General features: G+C 44.5%; 1 protein-coding gene across 3 annotated transcripts in view; it reads right to left on the reverse strand.

Moving 5' to 3' along the window:
* Window positions 1–22,810, reverse strand: part of CC2D2A (coiled-coil and C2 domain containing 2A) — a 102,319-nt gene that overhangs the window by 20,001 nt on the left and 59,508 nt on the right. For all 3 annotated transcript variants that reach the window (XR_013766310.1, XM_079154520.1, XM_079154519.1), the window contains 11 exons: window positions 16,665–16,821; window positions 14,816–14,963; window positions 12,896–13,034; window positions 12,200–12,403; window positions 10,410–10,502; window positions 9,262–9,353; window positions 6,604–6,771; window positions 4,257–4,362; window positions 3,948–4,057; window positions 2,519–2,615; window positions 1,951–2,049 (listed from right to left, as the gene is read on the reverse strand). Coding sequence is in view for 2 of the 3 variants with exons in the window: in XM_079154520.1 (XP_079010646.1) it covers window positions 1,951–2,049; window positions 2,519–2,615; window positions 3,948–4,057; window positions 4,257–4,362; window positions 6,604–6,771; window positions 9,262–9,353; window positions 10,410–10,502; window positions 12,200–12,403; window positions 12,896–13,034; window positions 14,816–14,963; window positions 16,665–16,821 (1,413 nt within the window). In the remaining variant the exon portion in view is untranslated. The remainder of the gene's footprint in view (window positions 1–1,950; window positions 2,050–2,518; window positions 2,616–3,947; window positions 4,058–4,256; window positions 4,363–6,603; window positions 6,772–9,261; window positions 9,354–10,409; window positions 10,503–12,199; window positions 12,404–12,895; window positions 13,035–14,815; window positions 14,964–16,664; window positions 16,822–22,810) is intronic.

Raw genomic sequence — 22,810 nt, forward strand, 5'->3', positions numbered from 1 at the left:
TCTTGTAAAGTTGAAGCAACAACGAATTTACTGAAGACTAATGCTGCAGAATTATTAAAAGCTAGAATTTAAAATTCACAAGTTTGCAAACAATCCAATTTTTATTTTAGTCTTTAGTGGGTATTTACATCTCAGGAGAAATAAAGAACTTAAAATTTCAGTGAATAATACCTTTTAGGGATAAATTGAATAGACTCTTATTTATTTTTCTCCTTACACTGACAGATCACCCCAAAGCCTCTATCTAATCAGATGACAGGGTAGGGGGTGAGCAGATAAAAAAAAAAAACAATCACATAAAAAGTACAGTTGAAATAATGGAGCACATTTGTTCTGTAAAATAGGTGGATGACACAGGAAGGAAGGAGTACTACCTTGAAATATTTGAAGTGTAAGGACTTAAGACAGGGTTTTTTAACCTGGGTGCTGGTGACTTTGGGGCCAGATCACTTCTGGAGGGCTGTCCTGTGCATTCAGGTGTTTGGTACATCTTGGGCCTATGCACACCAGATGGCATAGCAACCTCCACCACAATTAAACATGGAATTTGGATTCAGACAAAACTTCTTAAAAGACAAATGTAATGAAATCAATCTCCAAAGATATAATGAAGCATAGAAACCAAAATGTGGAATAGTTCTCTGTCCTTTTACCAGTCTTAGCATGTTGGAAGTCATTACAAGTTGAATCCCAAATGTGCTGTAGGCTTTGTGATTTGAATAAGTTACTGAACCTCTCCATTTCTTCATCTTTGAAATGGGAATAGTGGTCCAGAGGTGTTGTGAAGCATAATCAAGGTGATATATAAACAATGGTATGTAATGTGCACCCAATATAGTTACTACAGAGTCAGTAGTCTACTTGTTCAAAGCAGCTCTAGAGAAAAGAATCAGGACCTAGAAATCGGAAGTCTAGGGAAGGACATGGATTATGGCACAGTGCAAGGGAAATCTCCAGAGCAGAGCTCTCGGAAAGAACACAGACTGCCTCAGAGTAGTGAGGGTCTTGTCTGTGATCTCCAGAAGCACAACAGAGCCAAAACATCATCAGGTCAAGCAAAGGGTTTTGAGTAACTACTTCAGAGTATCTCCCAAATGTGAAGTTCAGCAACACCAAATGTAACAGGCAGTTTGATTTGTAAAAATGATGCCTTCTTTTTTTTTTTTTTAATTTAAAATTTATTCTAAGAGGAAAATGTAAATTCTTTGGGCCAGAACATCACTGCAACATGATCCATAGACTAGTCTTTTTCCCCAGGGACAACTGCAATTCCAGTTGATGCTTGAAACTGCAGCCAATCCAAGATTCCATGACTGGAGTTTGGGTCTTGGTCTTGCTGGAGACTGTGGCCAGGTAGTGTTTGTTCTGTGTGGTCATCGCAGCGGCTTATGGTCTCCTGTGGCTGTGTATTTAATACTGGGGTGTTAAAGGATATTCAGAATCTTTAACTGTCCCAGATTAGAGCTACTAAGTCATTCAGGAGTTGCCAACCTAATGGATCCCCTAAGTAAAATGGCTAACTCTGAAGAAGGGAGCCTTTGTGGAGCATGCTGGTGCTCATGTTTTAAACAGCATGCACTGCAGAACTATTAATAGAATGCATGTCATTAAATGGGCCATCATCCATTCTGATTGTTTCCTTCAAATTACTTTCAGACACCATCCATTCCACTTCTATCATTTGGACAAATCTCCACTTTGTCCCACCACTGCTTCCGTTGAAATGTTTTAGAAATTCGCAAATTTGAACAGTCCTACATTAACTGTGAACTCTAAGGAACACAGAAGTTTAATAAGCCATGCAAGTCTGATGGAAGATCAATGACTTCATATAGTGATTTTTATCTTTCCAAGGGCATTGCTCGTATATTCTCTCAGCGTTAAGACTTTCACAGGAAAAATGGCTAGAGCTGAGCTTTTGCTCATGGAACTCTGACTTTAGGTACTTACCCTTGCTTGGAAATATATAGTGCTAAATGGAATTTTCACGCATCCCAACCAGTGTCTCTCAATACGGGTATGGATTCCACTTCCCCTTTCACGGTCATCCTAAAGGACACACGGGAAGTAATAATTGTTTAAGAGCTCCAGACATTCATTTAATTAATTTGACAGCAGGAGAGCAGCAGGATTTTAGCTGAAAGTCTGTGGCCCTGGGTTTCACAGACCTAATCAGGTTCTGGCTCAGACACTTTATTAAGTGACTCTAGGAGAGCTTCTCTGAACTTCAGTTTTCCCATCAATGAACTGGAGATTCCCTGATCTACTTCATAGGGTCATTTTGGAATTGAATAAGACAGCCCATGCAAAGCACTAGTACATTTCCTGGCGCAAATACTCAGCTGATAACTTAAAAAGCTAGTTCTCTTCCACATCTCTCCCTTTTCCCAACTATACTTGTCAAATTTCAAATATTTCAAGCACAACAAAAATGGAAATTGTGCTTAGGACTTATGTAGAGGGTAGAGGATTTACCAAGAGCAGAGTTCAGATGTTTTCCTTCACACGGAGAACTTACCTCTGAGACGTCGTATAGTACTTCATCGAAAATATTAATAAACACATCATCTTTCACTGACTGTAAACTCGCTGAGCTGTAATCCCCATTAGGAGCCCTGCAAAATAACACGTGAACAGGGACCGTGGAAGTAGGCAGAAGAGAAATGATCAGCCCTCAAATGTCAACATTTGAGCAACACACAAGTAGGAGCACAGGTGTGGGATTAAAACCTGAGCTTTCATTTCAAGGATTTATCTTGGACAGGGATGCCGTCACGTCATACCTACACCCCGAGGGAGAGAGCCCTCTATTTTAGGCTCTGTGCCCATCCAAACCCTCCGCTGGCTAGTGAGGCTGTAAGCTTTGCAAGAAGTCATCTTTTTGTCGTTGTTGTTTTTAGATGTACATGACGGTAGAGTGTATTCTGACAATCATACATGCACGCAGGGTAACTTATTCTAATTAGGTCCCACTCTTGTGGTTGAACATGACGTGGAGATACACTGGTGGTGTAGTCCTAGATGAACATAGGAAAGTGATGCCAATTCGTTCTACTTTCTTCTTATTCCCATCCCCCTCCCTGGAGGAGTCATCTGGACAGGGCTGTGGTGGCCTCCAGGGGTGCTGGTCAGTGGTGGGCTTCCTAAGCAGCTGGGCCCCAGAGGGTGCCTCTCCGGGGAGACCACTGGCAGCATAAACCTGCTGCTGCTCTGCGGCTGTTGAAGGGTCCTGCTGCCCACCCAGGGCACGGTTCCTGTCTTCTAACACTGCTTACCTGAGGCTGGAGCACCACAGGTGTTCCCCTGAGCAATCGTCATTGCTCTTTCTCCTTTCTTGTGCTCACTCTCTGGGTCACAGTGGTACCTGGCCCTCTGCTCTGGCTTAATTAGTTGTAATCCTTGCTCTGCCTCTAATTTACTCTGTGGTTTCTTAGTCACCTTCCCTCTGTGGCTTTTAGTCTCTTCTCCATAAAAGCAGAGGGTTGGATTAGATAAGGTCATTTCAAGTACTAAAGTGATAATCTTTTAAATATCTAAAAATTTTTGACCAAAGTTCTGAAATGCTTGTTTATTTTTTGTGAGGGAGAAAGAATCACTTCTGGGGAACTAGGGAGTTTCAGATTTGCTTCAGGAGAGAACATGAGGAAGAAAGGAAACGCAGTATAGAGTGGTCGGGGAGGGAATGAGAAAATTTGGGAGGGAAGAAACCAGAACCTGGTGGGAAGTAGAGTGTCCCAACAATGACCTCAGGTTTCCAGACTCAGACATCTTTCCATTTTTTATTCTCGAATGCAGTCAGCTGTGGGCCTGAGAGGAAAACCATGGGACTTGGTTCTGGAGCTCACCAGCTACAAACTTTTTGCCATGATCTTTTCTGGCTTAGTCTCTGTTTCCTTTGTATGTTTTCAAAATATCCGATAGTTATTTAAAGAGGAACATATGCTCACCTAAATGGAAGGTCAAGTTCTTCATTCCAGCTGGGATTGGGCCCTTCAGCTGTTGTCGTGTGGCAAATTGTTCGTTGAAAAGAGACTTCTACAAAAGGACGCACTAAAACCTTCAAAGCAAGAACAAACCCTGGGTCCATCATGGGTAGATGAATTAGTCTGTCCTCAGCAGTGGTAGGATATGCTTAATAAATGGTCTGTTTTTGAAAGAACATGAAGCAGGATGCAAGACTGTCCACGAAGTCTATAGGCGGTTCCTAAAGCCTAAGGGTCAAGACTGGAAGCGGAACCGGTGTAGGGGACTCTCACCTGGCTGAGGGCGTGGTCGGGGCTGTGGGCTGGGCTGTGTGCGCTTGGGGAGGCAACGCGCTTTTCACTGAAAGCCCTGGAGGATCTCGATGGCTGCTGGAATTTGCTAGGAGGGAAAATGTATGAAAGAAATAAGTGATACGAAGAGTCTTAATTTTCTACTGAGAATATGGTCTAGTCCTTCAAAGATGTATAGTCCTGGTGGCTGTGATGACAACCCTTGTCCCTGAGCTTGTTCACACTTCGGAAGGCTCGGTATTTGCAGGTCCTCCCTGGTCAGTTGGCAGTTATAAAAGCCGTCTCCAGATTCCATTTCCAGGCCTGCATGTCTGGCTGAGAACTGAGGGAAAAGAAAAATGTTCCTTCTCTCTCCTCTACTCCCAGGGTCTGCCTGAGTCAGGACCTGACTTTTCCCCAGAAATGAGAGGTAAAATCCCTCTGACCAGAAAGTTCCGCCTCCTTCCCATCTCAGTTTTCTCCCCCTTTATCTGAACCTGTGCTTTCCAATGGCCACAGCGACAAGCCCCGGGCAAGGCCCATCTCTCTGGGCCTCCCAAACCTCACTGGGAAAGGGCAGGGACTCCTTGCTTCAGTGAGGACTCATGGTCTTGCCTCTCTCTCCCTCATGATTGCATTCTTAAAGAAACAAATGAAGATTATTTCCAGAAAGCCTCTTCCAGATACCTACCCCCACCATCCTAACAACCCACTTGCATATCTATACTGAATGCTATGGTTTCCAATTATTCTGCATTCGTTACTGAACAAAGTACAAATTGTCTCTATCAGACACTCGACTTTTCACATCGGTTTTCAGACAATCTATGAGATGGTATAAGTGGAACATTTAACATCACGGCTACACACTTCTCTTTGGAAACATCAGTTACATTATTTAAAAAACAAAACAAAACATTTGTTTAGGACATCCTTTATTTTAGGCCCAATGTCTGACTCAGGATGAAAAAACAAACAGGAGAGTTCAGTTCAGACTAAACAGGACGAAAGGCGGGTAAACAAGCAACCTCAATGAAATGCCTGTAGCCACAGGCATGGGTGTAGGAGCACAGAAAAGGAAGTGGAAAATCCTGCCTGGTGGGGTGCAAGGGTAGGGGGTGAAGATTTGGGCAGGTTAAATGGAAAGAGCTGATGTCCGCGCTATCTGGATGCATCTGCTTTGAAATGCTCAGCATGGAGGACCAATAATGTATTCTTGAATTATCTGAATGAATGGTTTAATAGTTGAAAGTATTATATACAGACCAAAAATAAAAGGAACACTTCTATGTTCTAAAAAAAAAAAAAAAAAACCAAAAACAAACAAACAAACAAACAAAAATGCAGAACGAACACCTCTGTGTTCTTTCTGTGTGGGTTTTCACCCCACAGCTGAGCTTCAAGGCAGTCAGGGTGGCTTGGGAAGCAAGGCCCCGGCAGATTCAGGACTCAGGTGGACACTTAGAAGGAGCAGAGCAATGAGCATGGATGTCAATATACAGTAATGGGTTGAGGAAATTTTCTGTGAAGAAGACAGGGCACAGCAGCGAGTGAGCACATGGAGGGTTGGAGAAATGAAGAACAGCAGGAGGAAAGAAGATGCTAGCGACTGGCCTGGTGCTGCCCTGGCCACGCCTCTGGCATCCCCTTCCATTTTCCCTCTAATGAATGAAGATGGTAAGAGTAGCGAGTGTTATCTGAAATGACACGTGATCTTGTTCGTGTTGAATGGACCATATATCCCCTCTTCCATGACACTGGAAAGGGCACCAGCAAAAAGAAGTTCTAACTCTTGGACCTTCTATCTCTGCTCTCCAAACGTATAAGAAACTCAGACTCATCTCCCCTGAGGTTGTGGGCTCCCCACTGCCCCCAGGATAGTGGCCATGGTAGTCCGAACTCAGTCCTCTGAACAGGTAGGAAGGAAGAACCATAAACGGACGCTTCCTGTGTATCTGCCCGGCTCACGCCCTCTTCTGTGACCCTGCCTCTGCTAGAGGTGACTAGACCGTGGATCGACCCCTGACCCCAGTTAGCACCTTCAGCTTCTGCCCTGAGAAAGTGATGCTTAGCTGGGGGCACCCTCACGTGAAAATGAAGCAAAAGGAGGGATGTGGTGAGCGCCACACCAGGAGAACTGTCCCGCCTCGGGGTCCACCGTGCAGCTCGGCTGTACCTCTGGTCCATGCTCTTCAGTCCCACTGCAAGCCCTGTTGAGCCTGAATTCACGCTCACACGCCAACAACAGGCCTTGGCTTCAGCAAGGGCTCCCAGGCCCATGTGAAGAGCAAGAGGGAGCACCCTCCAGGAGACCGCCTCAGCTGGGCGCCTGCACCCGCCATCCCCTCACCTTGCTGGTGGCTTCCTCACTGGGATGTCATAAGCCCGCACAATGTTCACCAGCAGCTTGATGTCTCCATCCGACAGGTTCTGGGCTGTCACCTTCTTCCGCCCTTTCCTCCTTGGCCTCAGTGGCCGCTTTTGTTCTGCCAGCTTGAAAAGGCTCAGGCCCAAAATGCTAATGGTTACAGAACAGGATTAGAACTCAAAGGAAAAGAAAGAGCTAGAAAACGGGACGATGACTTCCCCAAACTCTGCCCCGGGGTTCTCACGGCCTCTGAAAACTGCCCTGTTAAGGAGAGTGGAGAGTCTAGAAATCCTGCCCATCCACAGCTGGCTTGTGGAACATTTTTTTCGGCTACTCCTCAGAGGAAGAAGAGCCATGCCCGGGCCCCAGCCTGCCCTCCTTTCTGGCTCCCTACCTTGCTCACCTGCCAGCCCCCAAATATGCCCGCCCTCTCCTCCCCCACCCCTCACCTTTGCTCCTGTCAGTCCTGCCTCCCCGTCAGGGCCAGTGTCACTCACCTGGAAGGGACCTGCCACTCTGCACCCACCCCCTGGCATTATTCACTGCTCCCTCCACATGAGGCAGTGTGCACAGCTGTGTGCACACGGCCTTCCCGGGCAGAGCTGGGGACCTCTCACTGTCTGACGTTAGACAGCACTGGGTGTGAATCCTGGCTCCGCTCCTTGCCTGAGAGCAAATCATTCCACCTCTTGAAGTCTCTGTTTCATCCTCTGTGAATGAGCATAATTTTCCCCACCTCTTGGGGTGGCTGGGAGGATGAAGCAGGAGGGGCGTGAAGCTCCTGGCACTGATCTAGCTCTCTCTAGGTCCCTAAAACACCACTTCTGGGATGAGGCCGGGACAAAGGTGACTATGCTGGAGGAGATGAGGAGGTGGAGGGGGAGAGAATCCTTGTCTTACCAATCTCTCCCTTTCACTGAGATGAGATTCAACAAGCACTTCCGGGAAGATGAAAAAAGAGTCAGGGAACCCCAGGAGAAAAGTCCAGGGGGAACCTAAGTTCTTGCTCAGAGACTGAACAGGAACACAGAGGTGACCATCTGAAAGTGGACATTAATGACATGCCAAAGGGCCACAGAACAAAGCCACTTTGGGGCTCATGGTTCTCAGCTTCGCTGCTGAGAGTCCAGCTGGCAGAGCAGCCTCTTGACTGGGTCCCTCTTTGGATGGGGGTCCTGCAACTCCTGCCTGGCACTACTGGTGGCTCCCATAGGCAATCCCAAAGGGTTTCCAGGAGCTGTTCCACTTGTTCTCCAGGGTCCTGCACAGCAAGGTACCCTCAGTGCACCTATTAAGCCCTTCTGTGTATCAGGGATAGTGCTAGGACCTACCTATAATGGACTCATTCTTGGAATATAATGTTTACCCCATTTTTCAGTTGAAACTGGAGACTCTGAGAGGTGCTATGATTTGCTGAAGGCTTCTTAGGAGGGGAGCTGGGGTTCCAACTCAGGTCACTGACTACAGAGCCCCCCTCTGAGTCACTCTGCCAGGACACCTACTAACCCAAACTCAGGGCCTCCGAGACACAAGTCTTGCCAGGCATCCTAACATGGCAAGTTTTCTCCCTTATCAATGCCTCCCTCCCAGGAAGTGACTCCTGGCTTGGATCTCCCACAACTGTCAGCCTGGGAGCATCACATGACTGGGACCAGTAAATACGGAGACATTCTGGTTTAAAGCCAAGAACAAACTGAAATTAAAAAAAAAAAAAAAAAAGAATGAACGTACCCCGAGCCTTCAGAACTTAATGCAGAAAGTAAAGCAGGAAGGAAAAAAAAAAAAAAAAAAAAAAAAAGAAGGAAAGAAAGAAAAAAAAAAGAAAAGAAAAAACAGCATGAAAAACCATCATTTGTTCTAAGTGTCATTTTCACGACTGTGTGACATTCAATGATAGGACTCTGCAAAGAGAGGGGTTTCCATGGGAATTTTGGAGACTGTCTCCCTTCTGTTTCATGGATGGAGGTGGTGGGGGGCTGCCTTTTACTAGTCAGATGGGGGAGAGGAAGGATATGCACAGGGAATGACCTTTTTAGGACAATAAAATTTGACCCCAGAAAAAGTCACAAAGTTAATGGACCCACAAGACCACCTTTCACCTTTTATGTGCTCACCCCTAGCTGAGACCTTTCAAGATTATTCTAAAAATAGGGAGTCAATCGAGCAAATACAGTCAGTTCCCAACTTCCACGTCAATATCCGTTTTCCCTGCTGCCCTATGTCCTTCATGTGGGGTGCCTGAGCCAGACCCCCTGCCCTGTGACATAAGAGCCTCTGAGGGGGAGCTCGTAGCCACCCCCATGGCCCTGTGATGGGGAAATTCTGGCCTGGGGAGATCAGGAAAGCAGAAGAGGACCTGCAGGCTGGAAATGCCAGCAGGGCTGGTTGAACGGAATTGTGGAAATGGCAAAGGCAGTGAGGTGGACTTGGAGATGGGGAGTTGAGATGGCTGTCCTGGGTGCCATGGAGAGCCTGCGGTGACTTTTCCTAACAGGCCCCTCAGGTGGACCAGGTCTCTAGCAGAGCTCTGGGCCATGCATACCACATCATGCTTAAAGCTCTCGTAGGGCAGTTTTCATATAATAGAGTGAGAACAAAGATTTTACAGGAAGTATTAATAATGGCTTTAATGATTTTTACCTGATATTGGGAACTTCTTCTTCTACCACCAAATCAGTAAGAAGAAAATGGTGTTTTGCAAGTAGAAAACGATTTATCACTGATTCTCTAACCTAGGGAAAGAAATCAGCTTTATTTAAAATGTTCTTATTCAAACATCATAGTTCACTCCTTCTAGTCTGCCCTAAGGCCACCTTGTCCCCTCCCTCGCTCCAGCTGTTACTTTCTCTGCTCTACTGCTGGTCACTTGCTGTCAGCTCTGTAGTCCCCCCAGGTCCCTGCCACCAACTGTCCACTCCTTAAAGGCAAGGGTTTTCTGTTTTGTTCACTGTTACATTTTCAGGAGCTGGAAAAGCTCTGGATACAAAGGATAGTAGAATTCTGCTGGAAGAATGCATCACCAATCACAAAAAATAAAAATAGGACCAGTCTGGAGCACACACAACTGATTCTGAAGTCCTTTCCTTATTCAAAATGATGCATGTTCTTATTTAAATAGAGACCTCAGGGACCAGGAGGGCGGCCCAGTGGTAGAGGACTTGCCCAGCATGTAAGAGGCCTGGGTTTGATCCCTAGACTGCAGAACAGTTAAAATAAATAAATAAAAAGAAATACATAAAAACTTAATAAAGGACCTCTAAGTGCTATAAATTCTTTTCTTTCTTTTTCGTGCAAGAGCTATATCGTACATAAATTAGATGGGGGAATGTGTTCACTACAGCATTTGTTGCAAATTAAGTTTGTTGAAGGAAGGAAAGAAAAGAAAGGAATGAAAAAAGATTAAATGATGTTTCAACTTCAATTTTTAGTTTTCTGGTGAACAAGGCACTTAGTGTGTGGTTTTAAACTTGTTTTTTTTTTTTCTGATCACAATGGTAATCGTTGTAATACAATATAACATAAATGTAAGCATTCAAATATTTGAAAAAACATGACTGAGAAATTGAGTCCCCTGTAATCATCCCCATTTAAAATAATCACTGATAATAAGCCATGACATAACTTAGTGGTTTCATATATTCAAAAGGTAAAGGTAATTGTCAGGTATATACTTTTATTCCTGTGGTTTGCACAAGATGGGACAGTCATTTGTAAGAACAGAGAACCTCCCATTCTACAGTGCTGGCTCTTTCCCCGCTGTGAAACCTGTTTCAAGTGATTTTTCTTACCTGCTGGAGGTATTTGGCTACAATGGCCCTATGGGTGTCTATGTGATCCTTGGTTTCAATCACATTTCTGTCTCGTAAACGTTTCTCATAGTCCTAAAATTAAAAGGACATGATAATTTTAAGATTTTAAAGTACTCTCAGATGCTCTCCTTGGAGTCAGGGAATTATTTATCTCATGTAGTTCAAGTCATAAATGGTGGGTCCAAATGCTTCTTTCATCTTCCTCCTAACTTTTGGTTCAGAACTGATCTTTGGTGCAGTATCCGAGATTCCAAGTCAGTTGGTCAAGCTGCCTTACCAACAGAAGAGAATTCTATGCAGTGTTGAAAAGTTCAAGTGCTCAAGCAGAAAGACAGAGAGGCCACGGAACAGAGAAAGTGGTCAGAATTCAAGACACTGAACTCATCAAGCAACTTAACCGAACTCATGCTTGATTCATGCTTGAGTTTTGCTTTATCCATTTTAGTAAAGCAATTACAAAAATAATGAGAAACCTGGTGAAAACATTACTCCATCCTGTGACATCTGGCTGCCCTGGCGGAACAACCACTCTGAGGAGGACGGGGGTTTCCTCTGGCAGCGTCAGCCAGGGCCTCTCCCTTCTGTCACTAGTCTATGTGCCTGGGAACTGCCGTGTTTCCCTTCGTGACTAGTCTCCGTCACAGTTAAAAGCCAATGGGTGGCTTCCAGCCCAGGCCCGGTGACTCAGAGCTACTTCCTGAGATTTCTGAACTTGGGACAGGAGGACTCACCTCCCCCTCTGGAGGCTGAAGCCATCAGATGTGAACTTGAATGAACTAGTGATCCTATGGCCAAGCAGAGAAAACCCATCTGCAAATCGGGGCAGGAAGCCACCGTACCAGGAGCCCTGACTCTGCAGAATGTCCTGGCCACAGGTAGGCCCCGCGTGGGGGACACCGAGGCACAGTTGCCTTCCTGCTGCTCCTGTGTCTTTGGATAGTAACCCTGCTTCGGGATTCCATTGCTCAGCAGACTCCAGTTGGTGCCTGAGGTGGTTCAAAATTGGGTTTCTATCCCTTAGGATCACAAACCCAAACTAAGGAAACAAATAACCAAATAACTAAGAACCAAATAACCAAATATATTCTCCAAGAATAATTTCAGCGTAAGATGTCACAATGGTATTAATTTTTAGTTGGTCTCCACTCACCTCGTCAAATACAAATGTGTCTGTTTTCCACTGGTCTGCCCCTTCTACACGGCCCGTGCCCCGCAGTTCCTATAAAGCTCCTCCACCCCTGCCCCTGCCTTTGCCATCTGTCCTCCTCTAAGCCTCTGTTCCTACTCTCGCCCTTGAGTGGGATGCAGATCCGGCCCATCTCCTCAGTTCCTTCCTACCCCCGCCACCCCAGGCTGTTCAAAGCCTGCCCATCCAGGTTTTCCTGGAGTGTTTTGCCACTGAGCCTGGTACAGGGTGCTTGGCAGACACCTCCTGCATTCAGACAGACCTGAATTCCTGGCCAAGGCAGGAATAGCCACATGAGCCCCTGGGATACCTTTCACCTTACAATTCTAAATGTAGGCAGTTCAACCACTTGGCTCAGAATCCTGGTTACTGGTTATTTTACATATTGTTACATTGAGGCGAAGAGATTACATATCAAATTCAAGAAAATTAATGGACAGGTTACATATAAAAGTGTTGCATAAGAAAAATAATATTGCTATTAAGAATTTAATGAGGACAACAAAGTTCATATACAACATTATACCAAGTGGCATAGCAGACATTTTATTATTTTACTAATCCCTTTTAGGAAATTTCTTACCTGGAATATCTTTTCCATAATTTCTCGGTCATAAACTGGAACTTGCTTATAATTTCGGAATTCTGGCACCTCTTGGCTTCTAAGACAAAGAAGCCTGAAACGTTTGGATCGACTTAATTCCTCGTCTGAGACAAAGTTGAATTCCTGTTGCAGCTGTTCCAGTCGAAAGAACTCAGGGACATAGGACTCACCACTGGTGGCCACCTATGGAACCAGAAAATGCGCAATACCAGGTGACGTGTGGCTTTCACTGGGAGAAACCTAGCACTGATTTTGGAAGATGTTAAACAATGTCAGATGGGCAGATTTGAAGGACAAACTCCATTAAAACACAGAGGAAATAGAATCTTTCTTCAGGGGCTGGACAGAGCTACAGGAAGGAGCAACCAGAAGATACCAGAAGAAGCTGGTATCATTGCGTGTGGCTGTGTGTCTGGCCAAGTGTTTCTGAGCAGCAGTTCTGCTCCTCCCAACTGCATCACCAGGGTGGGGAGGGTGTGGAAGTTCCCGTGCTGGTCTCACAGCCAGGGAAGGCATCAGGCAGGAATTTAAACCTCTCACTCGCCGGGCATGTGGGCCCTTAGTGCTAGTGGGAGAACATGGTGCAGAAGAACAGGAGCACAAAGGGCTCAGCCATTTCATCTCTTATTGCCACTTCTGGCTTACAAATGGCAGGTGTGCCTCTGGCCACATTACCGAGATCAGCTGCATTAAAGGGGCATTGTTGGGGTCATTCGGGTCGAGCTTGGACTCTGCTGCCCACTTGGCCAACTTCTTCATGTCCGTCAGTCCTGACGTGCCAATAGATGAGATGGCATCTGCTCTCTTCAAAGCACTGTAAAAATTAATAAACAAATCAACAAGAAAAACCAGTTGATTCTAATGGATACGGAGAATGAGAAATTCCTAAGACGATGAGGTCTGAGAAAAAGGGAGTAACAATGAGGACCATGCATTGACAGCTTTCATCTCCCAAGGCAAGCGTTTTCCAGCTGCTGGTTGCAGGCAGAGAGGAAGTGTTTTATCATCTTCAAAAGAGACATTCTCTAGGAGGTGTTCATCTCCTCCAAAGTAAATCCTCTTCAGATACTGCCCTCAGACCTTGACCAAAAAAGCTCAAACTCCTGTGTCCAAGAAAACTGACAGGCACACTAGACCACCCCTCAAAATAACCTGTATAAACCCAGTTCCTTTTTTTGTTCAGTGGCTTATGTTCTACCAGGAAAGTGGGTCCATGGACGCCATTTCATCCCTGCACCTCCCTGAATAAACAGTTGAGACGATTCATGAAGTTTGCATCCTGCCGGGTCTTTTTGAGCTCATGGAACAGATTCCATGAGTCTGACTTTACCACAGAGAGGTTGCATCAGGACCACAGGATGCCAGAGAACTGCTTATCCTCCCTGAGAGAAAAATCTTCACGCAAGGACGTGTGCCATTTTTCTTGATGATTGCTATTAAAGGTTATAGGGCAATAGGAAATACGAATGGAAGAGATGCAAATGTGACTCAGTTCCACAACTCTGCCCTGTGCATAGTCGTGCCCTGTCCTGGCCAGGGGAGAGGAGCCTCTGCATGTGGCCCAGGAAGCCCTGAATTCCTCATATCCCAGGCCACTGGGATCCTCAGATGCAGACAAACAAAAGAAAAAGGCAATAGTGGCACAAGGAACTTAGGCCCCAGCTTTGGACACTGGGATTCAAAGGAGGTGCCAGCATCAGGCATAGTGACCTTGGGGCTTTGTCAACAGTTCTGTGTTTCCTGTAACTCAAATCCTGTTTTACCTCCTACTCTGAGGAATTGGAAGTACTAACACCAGGAGGTTTCCCTAGCATTAAGTTCAAGCGAAATGAATGCAAAATGCCCAACTCCAGCACAGAGCATGGCACATCTCCGCAGAAGCAGCTCCTGACTTGGTGTGAGCCCATCTCCTTGTGGTTGGAATGGGAATGCAGAGGGTAATGAGGGGACCAAAGGAAGCCTGTTCTGGTTTTCCACATGTTGAAAATAGCTCGTCTTGGACTTGGAAAGTGTATTCTTGATGATGAAGATAAATCCTTTCATTTAGGAGATGAGGCAGCTGTGGAGCTGATTAACTCAAGATGCATCTATAGGGAAGGAGAGAGGGGGCCTCTGATGGAGAAGACAGGGCTCCTGTGGCCCAGGCACCTAGACCAGCACACTACCCAGGGCTGCCTAGGGGTGGTCTGGCCAGGCCAGAAGCCCTTTTTCCTCTTCTGAATAAGGAGGTGGCAATAGAGGAAGGGGCTGGAGAATAGGGACTTTCGTGCCACCAGAAGATTCACAACCATCATTAGCAACCTCACTGAGGGCTAAATATACACAACTACATGCTGGGTGCCTCTTCCCCCTTGCAATATGGGTCAACAGCACTGTGAAGAGGAAATGAGATGCTTTCCTCAACACTGATAAATACCCAATATTTGTTAGGCTTTAGCATTTTAATTTTTATGTTAAGAACAATTTTTGAAATACCCTGAAAACATGGTCACCTGACAATAAAAGGAAAGGATGTGATATTGTGCGCTTTCCCTCCTTGAAAATCTTTAATGCTAACACGGATATGGCCATCAGTTTGTTCAAGTCACAGGTTACCTCCGAAATCCGATGTTCTGTTGTGACAATGGAGGAACTAGCGGGATGCCATTTTCTCCAAGGGCCCATGCCACGCTGTGCGACACCTTTCCCGAGGTCATTAGAGTCAGTTGATTGCTGCCATCGGCTTCAAAGGAGAAGGGCACTCCTGGGGACACATCAGGTTAGTAAGATTAATTTATGTTTTGAAGGAAGACTCAGTCTAGTCCTAGCAAGAATGCAGATGGTAGGCAAGTGGAACTTGGAGTAGGTAAGGTGGCGGGTGGGAGCACATGATCTAAGCCAGTGCCACCAGACTGCTTTGGGTGATGATGCAGAGAACCAGCCTTGACTCTGTCACTGACAGCAGATGTAGATGTCACCATGATGAAAGTGACTTTTGAATAAATGACTGAAGAAAGTGGAAGTGAGACATGTAGATACTTTTGGAAAGAGACTTCTTAGCAGAAGGAGCAAGTGCAGGACCCCGAAGTGGGCCCCGAGTTCCAGGAATGAGCACTGCAAAGCCAAGACAGGGCCTGGCAAGCATTGTGCACACAGCAGACGTTGGTCACTGCTCAGCTACTGTGGCTACAGCAAGGCCCTGCTCAACTGACCTCCACCAAATGGAAATTAAGGGCAGCTTGTTAGTCAACTAAACGAAGAAAAGATTTTCAGGCCCTAAATATAGTGACTTCACAGTCCGGATTTCCAGTAACGATTATTCATGCAAAACCATAGCACCATTATGCCATAAGCATCTTCACGTTTTTCAAATTTGTCCTTCATATTGAAAGGATTTTCACCTTTATCTTCAAAATAGACTGATGAAACATTAAAGGTGTTTGTTATTGGATCCATTCAATGAGTGAGGAAGACAATAGCCAGAGAGGTCCTACGAATGCTGGGGTCACACGCTTGTCCAGGTCAGAGCTTTGACTAAGCCTGTGACTTCAGATTTTATACTGGTGACTGGATTTGGGTCTTAAAGAATTCTTGCAGATAAAGTTCCAGATATGAGCTAAAAATAAAAATCACCAGGAACATGAGGAAACAAGCCACCACAAATAAGAGGCAGCAGAATCAGACTAATACGTGGATAGGTATTGGAATGATCAGATAATCTTTAAAAAAATTTAATATGTTTCAATAAGACAGATGAATGAATAAAAAAGAAATTATTGGGAGTCCAAGGAAAGAACAAAAGGCAATCAGAACCAGCCAGACGTATTGGAAAAGAACTAAATAGAGTTTCTAAAATTGGAGATGGAAGGAAAAGTGGAACGAGAAAACAATGATGAACTACAATGATTAGACACAGTCAAAGAATGCACTTGTGACTTGGAAGACAGAGTTAAAGAAACTACATATAATGTAGCAGTGAAAGAAAATATATTAAAGTACAAAGATAAATTAAGAAACATGGAGGACAATGAGAAGTTCTATCATATATCTTATTAAAGTTGTAGAAGATAAGAAAGACAGTTAAGGAATAATCTATTTTACTTACTAAAGTTTTCGCCATGATTTTAGCTTTACAAATATCACCATGATATATATTTTTATGTACAAAATTCTGTCTTTATTTCAAATTATTTTCTTATAAAAGATTCTGATAAATGGAATTAAGGAATGGAAGGGAATTTTAAAGGTCCTTAATTCACACTGCTAAACACTTTTATAATTACATGCATTAACATGGCCAATAGTAGATTATAAATATGACTTGACAAAAATATAACATCATCATTTTAGTATGAATTTCTGGTAGCAATTAAAAATTATCTGGTTGCTGAGAAATGTGAAGAAGATATATCCAAATCTGATAGTGAAACTATAAGTCATATTGATGACAATTTGCTTTCCATACCACTTCCAACTCCCTCATGGTCCAGTGTCACATGCTGGTTACTGCTAAATTCCACTTCTTCCATGGGAGCCCTTCCAGTGACAACAGTAGTCTCAGGGATAGGCAGAAACACTTCCGCTAGCAAGGTAGTACTACTGTGTCCAATGGTTTCATAGACCTGAAACCCAGAGAAGAGAAATAGCTAAGAAAAAACAGCTATTACTAAAATGTGCTTATTCTCAGATACTCAGTCCACATTGTTAGTGTTTGTGCTGGTCACTGTCCCAGCTCAGAGGACACATCTCAGAGTAGAAAGCTGAGTTGTGTTACTATGATCCCATGGAAACTGACTTTCACCCATTTGAAGTCAAATTGTTGGCCCTGATGTCCTGCCTGGCTAATCTACTGGGGAAGGGAGGTTAATCCAAGCAACAGGCTACTCTGGTTATTCCTATTCTAAATTAACACACGAATTACTTGGAGAATGGGCTCCTTTTTTTTTTTCCTGATTCAGGTGACCTTCAGAGAGCAATGCCATCAGCTGACCTGGGTGTGACATAAAGGACATGCCACTGGATGTTTTATACTATATGTACCAGACTCCAAGTCAGTAGGAGCCTTGTACCAGGAGGCCTTGAGAGTATCACATTTAAACTTGCTATTTGGTAAATTTATCAAATTCTACCCTTTCAGAGGTCATCCTATTGGTTGCTCTGTAGCCCAACCCAGCTCCTTCTCAGTCCTCCCAAGACAAAGCCCACCAGATCATGTGCAGCTCTGACACTCCTTATTGTGATGTGTCTCTTATAATGCCATCGCCACAAGGGGAAGGGCCCATTGCCAAGGCCACTGCAGAGTAAGAACATACAATCCAGCTGGACCCACCGCTCCATTTGGTCCAGTTTCCCCTGTATTCTTGGCCCATCTCACTTTTGTGGCAAGATGACAAAGTATTCCACAGTTCTGCTGACTTCTGTTCTGTGTTTTACTCTTTTTCTCCATAATTGATCCCTATTTTTCTGAAAAAGCTAATTTTACTGTTTGTATTTCTACTAGTTAATCTTTATATTTTCCTTCTTACATAATAAAGTCCCCTTCTAATCCATATATTCTACTCACCACTTGAATGTACAGGGGCCATGGATCCTCTCCGCCCACCCTCCCTCACAGGGCATGTGATCTGAAGTCTTTTCCCAGAAAGAGGATGAGTTGGTGGCTGGCTACCATCCTGGGCTCATCTCCTGGGATCCACCAGCTCACATTGGAAGATGTCTGACTGAGCTTGGAGGGACTAGCGGGGGAAAATTTGCATAGGAACTGAACTTTGCATAGGACCTCAGATTTCATGTTGCCGTGAGTCGTTTCAACAGACTGGTTCCACCAAGACCTGTAATGCTGACGGCTTCCCTGTGGTGTGACGGCAATGCCTACCTAACTCAGGGGCTCCACTGAGAGTCTATAAATGGCACATGTAAGTCATACTGTCTGGATTCAGGTTTATCAGTAAAAAAAGCAATATTTAGAGCTGTATTAAAATTTTAATGGGAAATATCAAGCATATAAATATAATAATAATAATAATAATAATAATAATAATAATACAGCAGGACTCTATTTCCTTGCATTGGCTATCACTAATTTATGGTCAATCTTATTTGATTTATACCCTCAACCACTTCCTTTCCTCCGATATCTTGAACCTAAACATCATTCCATCTACCAATATTTCAATGGGCGTCTTTAAAAGATAAGGATATTGCTGGGCACGGTGGCACATGCCTGTAATCCCAGCTACTTGAGAGACTGAGACAGGAAAATGACCAGTTTGAGGCCAATCTGACAACTTTGCAAGGCCCTATCTCAAAATAAAATTTAAAAAGAGCTTGGGATGCAGCTCAGTCAGTGGTAGTGTGCTTTTCTAGGATGCATGAGGTCCTGGGTTCAATTCCCTGTACTGAAAAAAGTCGGTGGGGGGAATGATATAAAATAAGGCATGATTACAATACTCTTACCACAGTAACATCAACTATTACATTTCAAATTTTCTTGAAAACCTATATATTTTGTTTGAATCAACCAAAAGACATTCCATACATTGCAAATGACTGATATGTCCCTCAAGCCTCTATGAATTTGTGAGTGCACTTTCTCTCCCCATTTCCAAGGATTCCAAATTCTGATTTGCCTGCCCCAATGCCTCTCAAGAGCGTGCAGTTCTGACTCTCCATACAGCTTCACAAACACGTGGTCACCCATTCCTGCACAGGAGACTCAGGTTAGACCTGTTAACTGTGCACTTGTTGCATGAAGTTTCAGCGTGTGTTTTCTTCCATTAAAAAAAAAAAAATGTTTAGCTTTTTTAAGTAGCCAAAATTTTAACTTATTGGGATATCCTTTTACATAAAGCCCATAGGAGCTTTAGGGTGTGTCTGGTTTATGGTGAAGATTAAATAAGAAAACAGACCCGACAGTTCTAGTTCTATTACAGCTCCTGGAACAGAACCACCAAGGGTTTGTTTCCTCTCTGACTCCAATGGGTCTGCAAACGTACCCCTGCCAGACTTGAAGCAGGCACTAAATATTTGATGCTAGGAAGACCTCAAGAGATGTTTCTGGGCTTGTTTTGGTATTTATTCCTCCTGGGTGTGGCCTGTGCTGGTCATCATGCTTAGTGACAAAACACTGGCCATATCAAGGGACTTCAGTGCAAGAGTCCTTGTTTCCAGTCTGGAGAACCATATTCCCATCTAGTGTCAGAAAGGAACTAAGTGGACTCCTGGAGCTGAGTCTGTAGGACAGGGGCCACTATGTCCTCCAGGGCAATGGAGGCGGGGTCCATTGGGACTACTACTCACAAGGTAATTATTACTTTCCAATAAGGAAAAACGGATTCCATCTGAGAAAGCTGAAAAGCAGTCAAGGTATTCACCAACTTTTCACCCTACTCTTTGAAGGTTGCAGAAGTTCTGGTTAGTGCCTCTACCTACCAGTGATGCCTATAACTGTTCACCAGTTAGGATGATCAAAAATGTCCCCCAAGGGGCAAACTTAACCACCTAAGAAACACCACTCTGAGCAAATGATGGATGTGTTTGAAAATGGAATATTAATTCAGCAACAAGACAGGAAATCTAATTGGATTTACATTTAATGGTTCAAAAATTCTGTTGTGAAAGCAAAATTGAGGCCAATTATGAAATTATATTTACTTTCCCTGCTTTGGAATATTGTTTGCTTTAACTGAAGAATCTGCTACAAATTTAACTACTAGCAAGAAGAACCTTGGAAATCAAGCTAAGAGAGATTAAAAAGTGCATTCCAGGCTGGAAATATGCTAGGTGGTAGAGCACTCGCCTAGCACGTCTGAGGCCTCGGGTTTGGTTCCTAGTGCTGCAAAGCAACACAAAACAACAAAAATCCCATCCAGAAATAAAGCCTATATTGCATGGGTTTAGTCATATTTCCCTGATTAAAAAGACAGTTTCATCCCTTGCACTGGTCATGTTGGAACTCATATGAGTGCCTGCTTTTTGATCTGTCCTGGATGTTGTTCATCAACCCAGTTAGTCATCTCCTGGGGAATGGCCCTGTTCCAGCTCAGTGTTGAACCACTTTCCCTTCCTCTGTGCCCTCAGACCCCTTTTCTCCACTGGAAGGTGCAGGACATCTGGCATGCTCCTCTTCACGGCCCTGTCCTCCTTTCTGTGTCAACACTCCTTCCTCAAGGGACCTGAGTCCACTCCCATCACCATGCCCCATCTCACGGTCTTTGGGACCTGGTTCCCTGCCTCCCCTCAACTTTCTTCTTATTTCCAAAGCTATCAATCTATTCTGCTCTGGCTGCTCTGCTCACAGCTGGTAAACATGCTCACATCAGCCACACCCTGAAGTCAGCCACGATCCCCTTTCTATTTCCCTCTGCTTTTCTGCAGAGCCTCTGGGAGGGAGGCCTTCTCCTGGTGTTTCCTCCTCCTAGTCTGCAGAATCCGGCCACCTACATCTGGGATTGCATCTAGTTCATCTTCCCACAGAGACTTGCAGGATGCTTTGCTCAGCAAACGCTTGCTGGATTGCATGTTCCAACCACGATGCAGCCTGGTCAGATGGTTAGGAGAACAGGTATGGGGCCAGGTCTTGCCCCTTTCCCGCTGTGATGATTCAATGGGTTTAAGTAAAAAGGGTTTAAAATGGTGGCTGGACTACTGTCATTGTTCTGTAACTGTCACCTTATGGTAGAGATCGTTAAATATCCACATGGCTCAGTATGCGGGGTGCCTGAGATTGCCTTCTGAGACTCCTTGGCAGTAATTAATTCTGAGTCCAGCAGAAATGTCAATCATGGACTTTGCTCTTTACTGTTATTCCTAAATAATATGGTGAAATGAGGATAAAAATCTAGTCTAACAGGCCTGGATTTGAATTTCACTCTGCCACTTGACTCAACATCTCTGAAACTCAGAATAAGAGTACCTGTGGTTTTCTCCAGTACAGCATGAGATGGTATGTTTAAGTGACCTGGCCCTGCAGTCGATGTCATAAATGTTATTTCCTAGACACCTCCCCCATCCACCCCTGAACTGTGTACACTCTTGCCTTTGACATTAGATGACCACCCGTGTCCTCACTCTGCTCCAGGTAACTTGTCCTCCCCAGGCAGCCACCTGCCCTTCCCACCTGCTCCTGGCCACCTGACTCCACCCCGCACCCTGCGCGGCCTCCTGTATCTACTTCCCTTAGCTCCTGGGGATGACTTGCAACAATCTGCCTCACTGTCACCAACTAAAAGCATAAAGTAAGAGGAGTATGAAAAATAATCTGTTTTGGACTCTATTCACAGAGGACCAAAGCAATCACAAAAATGAGCAAGACACGGGGAAACAAAGACCTTGTCCAAATATCTCTGTTTTCCCCGCTGTGATGGTGCTGCTCCAAAGATGAGCTCGAGAAATCAGGACAGGCCCTGGGAGGGGATTATGCGCCTCAACTCCCCATCTCTGTCTACATACTGGAAAGTAAATGCTCAACGGGATTGATTCCTGTGGGAAAACAATAATGCTTAAAAAATGTGCAACCTGCCCAGCAGTATTACATAACAGTCGTTAGTCTATTTTAAGCTGAGACTGAGAATGTGAATGATAAACAAAGAAATGAAGGCAATCATCCCAAAGCTCTTATACTTGTAAGGCAAATTTGCTTTGTAAAAGGTAAGGCATGTATTTTGGAAAGACCTCAGAAGCTGAGAGTTTCAAGATCTTTCTGGAACGATGCTGGCCTGGCTCAAACTCCCCTGCCTGGAACCCCAATCTCAACCTTCTCCTGGGGCCAGTGTTGATTGATTGCTATTTCTTTTACTCCCTAAAGCCAAACCGTCATCAAGCCCTGGGTCCCACCGTTGAAGGTTGCTTTAATCGATCCCTTCCTTCCATCTCTGTGGCCAGGTCCTTCCACCCACTCCTGGCATCTGTGCCAGCCTTTGGATTCATCTGCTTCAGGACTGCCTTAGTATTCTTATCTCACCACTGACTAGCAAGCACTGGGCCTGTGGTCAGAACATGCATGAAATCAAACATTGCAGTCAACACTGTTCCGTCCAGTGGCTGTTCACCTCTGCACACCAGCCAGTGCTGTTTCTCGGTCCTTCTCTCTTATCTCCCCACTGGACTGATGCGCCTGGAGCCAGGGCCCTGTGCACCCCTTTCTCGCATGGCTCTCGATTCTTCACCAGCGATCTAGTGGTCACCCAGCCAGTGGCTGCCTAGCTCACTTCCCTGTGCAGTCTGGGGGCTCCCCACTCCCTCCTGAAGACAAAAATCACCTCATTTTATGCCCTGCATTTGTTCAGAGTTGTAAATTACAGGAAGAAATAGAAATTTATATATAGTTTTCCTACAGATGATATGCAGAAAGGGAATTTTTAGGGTTAAGGAAATTTCAGGTTTTCACCAAACCTCCAACGTCAATTCCACTGCTAATACTATCATTTACTTTGAAAATGTACCTACTTCTTCTCTCACTTATGTGAAATTTAAATTAATAAGTTCTATTAAAATAAATTCTATTATTTTCAAGTTCCAGAATGCAAAGACTTAAAAAGAAATTAGCTGGCATTTTGAAGGATTATATGAGGGACTGGCCTATGCCAGATTCTAAAATTTCAAGAAAATTCT

This window comes from Sciurus vulgaris (assembly GCF_902686455.1).
Source record: "Sciurus vulgaris genome assembly, chromosome: 9".
NCBI lineage: Eukaryota > Metazoa > Chordata > Mammalia > Rodentia > Sciuridae > Sciurus > Sciurus vulgaris.